We start from the raw sequence: 10,771 nt of genomic DNA, 5'->3' as shown, positions 1-10,771 counted from the left end.
TTGGTTCAGAAATGTCTTTCTGTGTCTTACCCTCTTGCTTGAGGGTGTCAATAGTGGCCTTCTGGACAGCAGTCAGGTCGGCAGTCTTACCCATGATTGGGGTTTTGAGTGATGAACCAGGCTGGGAGTTTTAAAGGCCTCAGGAATCTTTTGCAGGTGTTTAGAGTTAACTCGTTGATTCAGATGATTAGGTTCATAGCTCGTTTAGAGACCCTTTTAATGATATGCTAATTTTGTGAGATAGGAATTTTGGGTTTTCATGAGCTGTATGCCAAAATCATCCGTATTAAGACAATAAAAGACCTGAAATATTTCAGTTAGTGTGCAATGAATCTAAAATATATGAATGTTACATTTTCATCATGACATTATGGAAAATAATGAACTTTATCACAATATGCTAATATTTTGAGAAGGACCTGTACAGGCTTTATTTTCTAGCTTCAGCGGTTGACATTCAGGAGGTGAGGTTTGTCTTGATCTCCGTAAATCTGTGCTTCAGTGTGAAAAGGATGAATAATTTATCATTACAGGTTTTCATAATTTACTGTTTTCTTAAACGTGAAGTTAAGCCTTTGGGTTATGAGAAAAATTCATTTCCTTCTCTAAACTACAGTGTATAATTATCATTGGAAGCTGGTATAAACACACATGACACACAAGAAATGAACTGAAACAGATTTATTATTTTATTCTGTCTCCTCTTCAGCTTTGTCCTTCATCCTTTTTGAAGATTTTTCCATCTAAGGTCATCCAGCTCAGTCTGATGTCTTCATTCAGCTTCTGGACCTGCAGCTTCTCTCTGAGCTGAAACAATAGGATGAACTGACCTTGTTAAGTTTGTTTTAACTTTAAAGAACTAAGAAAACCTGTTAGTGTTCATGAAATAACATTGATGCATGTTTCCTGTTCTGTCAGCTATGGTTCAAGAAACCATAAATATACGTCCTGCAAACATGTTCTTCTTCAACAAGTTAAAGCTAAAATGATATAAGTAGATGCAAATTCACTCGTTGGCCCTGAACACAGAGAACAAAGACTCTGGAGAGACTAAAGAGTAACAGCAAAACTAAACTGATGGACCATGACATCATTTCTTTATAAAATGTGGATCAAGGTCTAGAGAACATGAAACAAACTTCCATAATTCTGCAGAAAACAAAAATGTCCAAAAATGTTTGTGGATCTTGGATCTGTTAATCCTGACCAACACAGACTAGAGAGATTAGATAAAATTTAAAATCTCATCTTGATTTACCTGCTTCAGCAGGTTCTCCATCACTGCAGGGTCATTCAGGTCCAGAGAGGAGCTCTGCAGGACTTTCAGTCTCACAACTTTCTTCGTAACAGCTTTGAAGACAACAAAGATTTGGACAAAACTTTATTTAATAACTAATCATTTCACAGGATTGGGATTTATTTACCAAACAATTCATCACACTGCATTGATCTTCCCAACCCTGAAACTATCTCCTAAAACCAAATCTCAACCCGGAAAAGACACTTTCTATGAGACCTAGATCTGTGCTGGCCCAGGTTGATTGGTGGTTACCATAAACTCATCATTTAAACAACAAGATCTACAAACCCTGAAGTGTCATGATGTGTGGCTGTGGAGCTGGATCCAGGAGCAGATGGGAGCGTTGGATGAACATAGTAGTTCATTAACAAATAAGTAGAACTTACAGGGTGGCACCAGGAGAAGAGAACGAGGAGCACAGGAGGAATCACAAGCAGGAAGACGGGAGTGAAACAGGAGAATCCGGTGAGGAGCAAATGCAACAGGTGAGCTTAAACACTGAAGCATGAATGGAGACATGACAGGATGCAGGTATGAGTATCTGGAGGAAATGAGGAACAGCTGAGACCAATGAAGGGAGAGAAGAGTAATGAGCAGGATCAGACAGAGAGGAACACAGGAAGAACTAACAGAATAATACAAAATATACAAGAATAAACCAAGAACTGAAGCAAACAGGAAGAACTAAAATGGTAACACTAAGAGAATATAAATAACAGGGAACAAACAGATATTTATTAACATCTGAGGATCATGATGTGAAGCTGAAACGCTACCAGGCTCTGGACAGATGAATGGTCCTTACCTTCACAGAGGGCTCCAGCATCTTCAGTATGTACACAGTTATGTAACCCAAACCCACTGTGTGCACACTCAGACAGGCTGCTCTCAGTTCCAGAACAGACCAAGTTATCCAGCAGGATGCTCCCAGCTCCTGGACCATAGTGGGCTCCAACTGGAGCTCCATACGCCCTATCACAGCTCAGCTCCATGCAGACCACCTCAGCAGCATTCAGGTCCCAGCCGTCATCACACACTGTTCCCCAGGTCTGGTTGTGGTAGACCTCGACTCGTCCAGAACATCTGCCTGGACCAATTAATCTAACAGGGAGGCCTGTGGTAAGAGACGTGTTTCATTGTCAGTCTAAAGGCAAAGACATCATTTTTACACCATAATTAAAGCCGTTTCCTACCCTGCTGGAGCTTACCACAGATAACACCAGCGTCCTCAGCATGTCCACAGCTGTTCATCCCAAATCCACTGTGGGAACAGTCAGTGAGACCGTCTTCCTTTCCTAAGCAGCCCACATTAGTCAACCAGATCGGTCCAGTTCCTTCCCCAAAGCGTGCACCAATGAAGGCAGTCTGAGGCAGTCCACAGCCCAGCTGTCTGCAGACCACTGCAGCATCATTCAGGTCCCAGCTGTCATCACACACTGTTCCCCAGGTGTTGTTGAAGAGCACTTCTACTCTTCCAGAGCACCTTGTTGGACCAGCTAATCTGACCTGGGCACCAGCTGTAGGACACACATGAAACATTTTCTACTTTTACAGCACAGCCTGACCGCTTTGATAACTAGTAGTGCTGCTCTCATGTTGTCAGGGTCCTCTTTTCTAGTAACTGATCTCATTCTTTGCATGTGTGTTTAAATATGTTAAAGTTTATCCAGTGTTGCTGTTTTAAAATGTCATTTTACCACAGATGGCGCTGGCGTCTTCACTGTGTCCACAGTTATGTATCCCGAAGCCCGGGTTGGAGCACTCAGAGAGGCTCCTTTCACTTCCTGAACAGCCCATGTCATCAAGCCAGATCTGTCCGGTTCCTTGACCAAAGTGGGCCATCCCTGGAGCACTCAGCGCCGGGCCACAGCCCAGCTGTCTGCAGACCACAGTAGCATCATTCATATCCCAGCTGTCATCACACACTGTTCCCCAGACATCATTATAGTAAGCTTCAACTCTTCCAGAGCACCTTGTTGGACCAGATAATCTGAAATGGGCATCTGTTGGTTGAGACAAATAAAACGGGTTTCATCATCAGTCAGCGCTCCACCCAGAACATCGATAAAACGGATCTCACCGTCTTCAAACACTCAGGGATTCTAGGCTAAATTCACTAAAGCGTGCTGACTGGTTTAATGCTCAAAACACACTCATTGTGGAGCATTAGAGGACAAAGTTGCTCATATTGACAGCCAATCAGGTTGCATTAAAGACCAGAGCTGTCTGTGACGCAGAGATTACATGACCTGCTGAACATAGACAGCAGGAAGTCCTGGTTAGATCCAGGAGAGTCTGCACCCTGACATACAGGATGTTTTTCCATGTAGTTAGTGAGAATAACACGATGCAAAATAGTCAAGGAAATGCTTTCTTTTTAATTCTGTTTGTAGATATAAAAATGAGTAAAGTTCATATTTAAATGGACTGGATACCATGTTTATATTCTGATATCAGTCAAAGTGATGATTTCTTCCTCTCTTTTTAAAATGTGCAGCAACGCTATTTAAAGCAAACATCACATTATGGACTGATCCAGAGACACCATGCTGATGGCGGTTCTTCTCTAAGACAGTCAGAGGAGCTGCGATCTCTCCAGAACATGAAGCTCTCTGTGGGAAGAATCTTCATGTCTCCATGTGTTCAGTGCAGTCTGCATAGTGCAGGCACTGCAGAAATAAAGCAGATGATGTTTGCAAAACACATGGAAAACATGGAGCAAGCAGCAGAGCTTCGGCGAAGTCCGCTTAGATGCGCACTTAGCCGAAGTGTGGATCGAGGGCACAAAAGGGGCTCTGGAGAATCGGGATACGCTGCGCACTCGAACCCATCAATGGTAACGCACAATTCAGGGACACGAAGGTGGAAGTGCGAGTATTGGGACAGGGCACTGATCGTTTTCATTGTGTCATTTTTGTTACTTCCAGTAGATCGGAACATGGCAGCAGCCCCAGCTCGACCTTTAGTCCAGAGCTATTCGCATTTTAGATAGTACGGCTGTGATATTGTTGGCCACGAGGTGGAACCAGGGAGTCACAAGAGAAGGGCGCCCAGGTTGAGTCTCCAGACTCTCCACCTCAGTCTCTCTTTAACACGATGAGCTGGGAATCAGGCGCCTTCTTCGGAAGAGGGAGGGAATGCTGCTCGGTCAGCTGACAGCTGTCGGAGCGAGATGGCGCCGAGAAACGCCGAACCTCTTGTTTTAAAATAAGTGAAATCTTAATAAACTGAGTAGATATCTGAGTTCAACAAACCAACATGTTTGCCTAAAAACATCTTAAAAGTTTATTTCGGGTCACACAAAACGTTAAATTTACATTTTTATTCACAATTTTTGCCACCATCGTCCGCCATTGCTGCCCAAGCTCAACCAATCCAATACGACCCGCAATGAATCATGGGAAATTGTGGGTCACGGACTACAAAACTCCGCTGTCGCGTCGGGTCTGCTGCCGTATTCCGATCCACCGGAAGTAACAAAAATTGTACTGTGAACCCGATGAAGGATAAAACTGAAGTGGTAAAAATGGAGGCGCTAAAATCAAGGCAGTGAATGAAAACAGGCAACGTTATATTTGATAACCTTAATATTTATAACATTAATATTTACCATGTTATCAATTTAATGACCTCCAAAATCATGGATTCAAATTTTTACAGATGCAAAATTGATCACATGTTGGTTTTTACGGCACCATGTTCAGTATTTCACACCTTTAATTCATTTCAAGTTAATTTTTGTTATTTTGACCCTTTATAAAAATGAGCTTGGATTCATCTCAGCTTAATATTTTACAATACTGGCAGAGGAGCTTTCACAGCTGTCTTGAGAAGAGGTTCTCACCTGTAGAGCTGGTCAAAATGTCTTCTTACCTTCACAAATGACACCAGCGTCCTCGCCGTGTCCACAGTTATGATTTCCAAATCCGTTATGGGGGCACTCAGGCAAACTGCCTTCATTTCCTGCACAGGCCACGTCATCAAGCCAGATCTGTCCGGTTCCTTCACCAAAGTAGGCTAACATTAGGGCACTCTTTGGCAACCCACAGCCAACCTGTCTGCAGACCACCGTAGCCTCGCTGAGGTCCCAGCCGTCATTACACACTGTTCCCCAGATCCCACTGTAGTAGACTTCAACTCTTCCAGAACACCGAGACGGTCCTACTAATCTGATCTGGGCGTCTACTGTGGGAGACACAAGCATGGAGATGTGGAACGAGGTGACTAACGCATGAATGCATCTGGGTTTGTTGGTTAAAATAAACCCGTTTTAAAGAAGTTTCCACTGAAGAACAGCTACAACCTATATTTGAATTTATCTGAAATCTTTGTAACTCATCAGGTAAGATTCTGATTGCATGGACCACAATCATTCTGATCCATACTAGAGTAGGTCCAGCAGATCATTAATGATGCAAATTTTACTCAAACTGAGAATCAGAGTCTGAGCTGTGAAGGAGGAAGGGTTGGCCCAAATATCAGCGTTGACCCGACATGCCCTAAGATTTTAGGATTTTAAGATTTTAGTCTGAGATCTGGCAGATTAACCCACAGCTTTTGGCAACACTGACATCATGGAGGTCAACACATGGCTCCAACTCTGCTGTTTACTGGTGCATAGAAATTAAAAACCTTCATTTACTTCAGTGATTTGATTCAAAAATGCATATTTTAGATGCAAAAAAATTTTATTTCTCAGAAATTTCAAATATTTTATCAGATCAATAAAAAGGATTCTAATCCAGAAATGTGATCCTACTGAACAGTACCTGGTCTCAGTACATGGTCTGGGCTCCTTTTCCATCAATTACTGCAATCAGCATCTCCATCATGCTTGACAGCAGAAGGAAGCATGAAGGGCTCTAAAACATCCTGGTAGATGACTGTGTTGACTCTGGACTTCAGATAACCCAGTGGACCAGAACCAGCAGATGACATGGTGCCCCAAATCATTACTGACTGGAAACTTCACACTGGACCTCCATCAGGATGGATTCTGGGCTTCTCTACTCTTCCACCAGACTCTGGGACATTGATTTCCAAATGAAATGCAGAATTTACTTTTATCTGAAAACTGGACTTTGGACCATTGAGCAACAGTCTGATTCTGTTGCTCCAAGACGCTTCTGATGTTATCTCTGGTTCTTGGTCCGTCCGTCTGTGTGAGGTTGATCTTGAAGCTTCGACTATAGCAGCAGTCCACACCTTGTGTTGCTCCATCAAACTTATAAATAGACTTTGCTTCACAATCCTCCCGTAGCTGCAGCGGTCACCATTGCTGGTGCTCCATTTCCTACCACACTTTTCCTTCCACCTAACTTTCTATGAGTATGCTTGGATACAGCTCTCTGTAAACAGTAAGCTTCTATATTAATGAACATTTGTGGCTTGGCCTCCTTGTTGAGGGTATCGATGACTGTCTTCTGGAAATCCGATCAGTCAGCAGTCTTCCTCAGGCTTTTGTAGGAACATCATGATCACCTGAAATCTGTTTTTTTTGGTCTGATGTAATCTTCTCATTTTTGGAAAAACCTGGTTGAGAATATTTATTTTAAAGTGTTTTAAAATTTTATTTGATTTTATTTAAATTGATTGAGATGCACCTGCATATAAATCTGGAATCATATTTCTATGAATAAACGTAGAAAACCTTGAGACCTGAAACTGTCTGTAGCACTGATAAAGATGCTGTTGCGTATGTTGCCTCATTAATTATGTTTTATATGCTTGCGGCAGAGTAACAGGGGGATGCTGTGATGTCTGTGCATAAATGTGATGTTCTTTTAGAACTTAAATGTACTAAAGCTGCAGAACCTTAACCTCAACAGTTTCTCCTTTCCCATCAACTGCACAACAGTTTGCTTCCTGCAGCCATGAAAACAACACTAACATTTCGAAGTAAATTTAAAGTAATTTCTGACCTGATGCAGCCAAGAGGATCCACAGAACCTTTTCCATCTCTCTTCTTGTTTGGCTCCTTGAGTCTGACTGCAAGATTTTAACTACTTCAGTTTTACCAACAACATGCAAAAGTTGGACGTAATTATTTGCATTTTAGGCGACAGATGTTTATTTTGACATCTGCCTTAAAAAAGCAAACATGTCGAATCCTTTTTAAATCCTTAATCTCTCATTTGGCTCTAGGAGCTTCAGCACCAGAACCATCAAACAGCAGCAGACTCAACATTGAGCTTTGGAAAGCTCTTCATGGTCTGCTGGAGCTGAATCTATTTACAGGATCATCCCAATAATTCTGTATAAGATTTAATATGTTGTTTCTCTGTTTTCCTGCTGCTGAAATGCTCTTATCTCATGTTGTCACCAACATGCAAACAGATGCAAACTTGTTGAGGCGTTTGTATCTGCTCTGTTGTTCAAGCAGAGAAGATCTGCAAAGATAACCAGATAAATTCTCCAGAAGCTACAAAAGAAGCTTGTTATTCCAGACTAGAATAAATACTTCATTCTGTTTCATTCAGTTTGAATATTTTCATTCACTTTAAGCCATTTTGTTGTTGCTGTAAAACATTTTAATGGCAGACTGGAGATCTCTCAGGTTGGCTGCAGGTTTAAAGGGATCATTCAGCTGCTTCACTGTGCAGAGCAGTTCTGTGGGATTCTGCAGCACCTCTTCAACCTTAGCCTGGCCCAGAAGAAGGTTCCGGTGTTATGGAAGACCTCCTGTCTTGTTCCAGTACCAAAGAAAACTCACCCATCAGTCCTCAATGACTATAGACCTCTTGCCCTGACATCCCACATCATGAAGGTCCTAGAGAGACTCCTGTTGGCCCACCTGAGTAAGAAAACAATAAACTATCCTGGATCAAAGACTACCTGACAAACACACCACATGGAGATCATTGTGCAAAGAAGGATTCTTCATAAAATGAAGAACATCATGGAGAACCCTGAGCATCCTCTTCATGAGACTGTTGAACAACAACAGAGTGTCTTCAGTCAGAGACTTCTTAAGATCTGCTGAAGACTGACGCTAGAGGAGATCCTTCCTGCCCACAGACATCAGCATCTACAGCAGCTCTTTGAAGAAACCTGCAGAATATGAGTTACACCAACATTTAATTTTCCTTTGGGGGGCATGGTAAGGGCCATTGGCCCCGAGTGCATGTCACCGGCCAGGGACCTCTTGCCTGGAGTGTTTGCCCGTCTTGGTGTGGCATTGGGGGGTCCGTTGGGGGTCTGGTGCTCGGTGGTGTCTGCTCTGTTGCGCTTGTGGGCGGAGGCTGGGGAGGTGTTGTGCGGGGCCCTTGTCTTGCTGTTGCAGCGCGCTGTGTGGTGGGGGATGGGATGCGGTGGGGGTGCTTAGAGCTAGGCTGTGTATGGAGCTTGTGCTGTGTGGATGTGTCTTCATTGGCCGTTCGAGGATGAAGCTTATCTGTGGGGGTGTGTCCTGTGGGGAGGTAATTTATGGCATTAGGGTTCAGAGGCATGTGTTTTATATCTGTGTCCTGGTTGGGGGTGGCCTGGGGTCGGAGAGGGGGTCGGGGTCTGGGCCGGGGTCGTTCGGGTTCGGAAGGTGCCTGCACTAGTGGTCTGCCTGTCTCCACCCCGGAACAAAGGAGACCCTTCAGGGTTTTTGTACCTGGACCTGGGAGTATTGAGTATCTATGGGAAGTGTTAGCGCGTGTATGACATCCATTGTTGTCTTTATGTTGGCTGTTAGTGTGTTTATGTGTAGCCTGAGGTTGGGAATGTATAATTGTGATTGTGTGTGCAGGTTTTTGTGTCAGGTTGGGTCTTGGGCTGCTCCCTCTCCTGGAACAGCTTAGGTCCCCCATCTATTTCCTCCCCGCCACACTCCCTGCTGGTGTCTCTGCCCACTGGTGTATTGCTGGTTCTCCTCCGTTGTGTCTATGGCTAGGTGGTGTGTCCTGGCTCACTCCCGGTGGCTGCTTGCCTGGGCCCCCTGGCTCTGTCGGGCCTCTGCTTGGGGGTGATGTGTCCCTTGGTATCTGGTCTTTGGGTCAATGGCTGGATCTGCTCCAGCGTAGAGGGCACCGGATAGGGACTGTGGGCTCGTCGCTGCAGCTCCCTGGGGCTTCTGCACTGTGGCTGCTGGGTGGTTCCCCTGGAGCTCTCCTCTGCTCTTCTCTGGGGGGGTGGCGGTAGTCCCGGCGGTGGTTCTCCCAGAGTTCCTGTGCTCTGGGGGGCCTTTGGATGTCTCTGGTTCAGATCTCCTCCGTGTGTCCCGGGTCCAGGGGGGCAGGTATTTGGCTCTTCACACTCAATTTTGCATATTTTTATGGAGAAACTTTGTATACACAAGGGCGCTCACACTTATACCCACAGGTGTTTGGATTCAGGTGTTAACAGATGCACAGATGTTCTATACTGAGTTGCAGTTACCACCAAATACGTGTTGCTTTCAGTAGTACCGTGCATGTTTCAGTGACGTTGCTGTTGTTATATATGTTTCTGCAGATGTAGAAGGAATCTTCTAGTATCTTGTATTCTCTTCATCCTTCTTTCTCTCCTCTATTCTTTTCTCCTTCTCTCCCTTTTACCTTTTTGCCCGACCTCTCTCTGTTTCTTGCTTCTTTTATTGTCCTTTTTATTTCCGTCTCAGTGTCCATAACAATTGAAATAATCCCAAAACAGTTTCTAATAAAGTTATTTATATGTATATCAAGCGGAAAATTCTAGCGTTAGCCGTAACGCTCCGTTTGTGAAAGTAATTCTGTTGGGCTTCTTCCTGGCATTCAGACAATTGTGAGCTCTTCTCTGCCTGACAGGTGTTATGGAAAATTGTTGTGCCTTGCTTTCTTTCCTACTAGATACTCTGCAGGATCTGATAAACGTATTCAAACCCTTCTGTGTTATTCTCTTCTGCCTCCAGGGTTAGGACAGATGGTTCTGTTTAGTCTTACCGAGATGGTTTTTCAACCTTCTCCTATTCACTTGTATGAGATAAGATGTATGCCACACTGTGTAAGGCTCCATTTCCATTGTCAACATGTCTAGGACAACAGGTTTCAACTCGTCTGTCTGGGTCTCATGAGAGTTACCTTGAAAACTGCTGTAGCTTATAAGGAGAACCTTTGCTTTGTCTGGTCAGAATGATTTTGCAACACTACTGAGCGCATCTCCAATGCTGTAAAAAATCCTTTTCTCTTGCAAGATTATAAGTGACAATTCTGAGTGACAATCATCGGTCTCTATCTTGGTAAAAACAGATTTTTCTACAACACAGGACATGTTAAAAATCAAATAAAAATCCCTTTGGGATTAATAAAGTATTTTTTAATTGAATTGAATTCTGCAGCTGACATGGTTCTGGTTCTATGACTCTCTCTTTCTCTTCATGCAGGTTTCCTTCAGTTTTTATCAAGTTCTGCATCAGTTAGCGGCGTCGCTTTCTTTTTGGATATTTTGGACATATGGTCATAGGAAGAATCATCTGTACTTCTGCATATCAGTGGGATTTATGACAGAAATTATTCTTACAGAGTTAAG

At 43.5% G+C, this 10,771-nt stretch overlaps 1 protein-coding gene across 2 annotated transcripts; it reads right to left on the bottom strand.

The window, feature by feature from the left end:
- Positions 1-666: 666 nt before the first annotated feature.
- LOC124873253 (deleted in malignant brain tumors 1 protein-like) lies at positions 667-7,384 on the bottom strand. Of its 2 annotated transcripts, none has more exons than XM_047373776.1 (7): positions 7,222-7,384; positions 5,174-5,485; positions 2,998-3,303; positions 2,509-2,817; positions 1,589-2,414; positions 1,259-1,350; positions 667-807 (listed from the first exon to the last, which is right to left on the bottom strand). In XM_047373776.1, the coding sequence occupies exons 1-5, from the start codon at positions 7,256-7,258 to the stop codon at positions 2,038-2,040; spliced, it is 1,341 nt and encodes a 446-aa protein (XP_047229732.1). In that variant the 5' UTR covers positions 7,259-7,384; the 3' UTR covers positions 667-807; positions 1,259-1,350; positions 1,589-2,037. The 2 variants fall into 2 exon arrangements, with proteins under 2 accessions (XP_047229732.1, XP_047229736.1); XM_047373780.1 differs by having other exon boundaries at positions 1,687-2,414.
- Positions 7,385-10,771: the final 3,387 nt, after the last annotated feature.

The sequence above is a fragment of the Girardinichthys multiradiatus genome, chromosome 1 (assembly GCF_021462225.1).
Source record: "Girardinichthys multiradiatus isolate DD_20200921_A chromosome 1, DD_fGirMul_XY1, whole genome shotgun sequence".
Taxonomy (NCBI): Eukaryota; Metazoa; Chordata; class Actinopteri; order Cyprinodontiformes; family Goodeidae; genus Girardinichthys; species Girardinichthys multiradiatus.
Note: the sequence above shows the minus strand (reverse complement) of the source record. Positions and strands in the feature narration are given on the sequence as shown.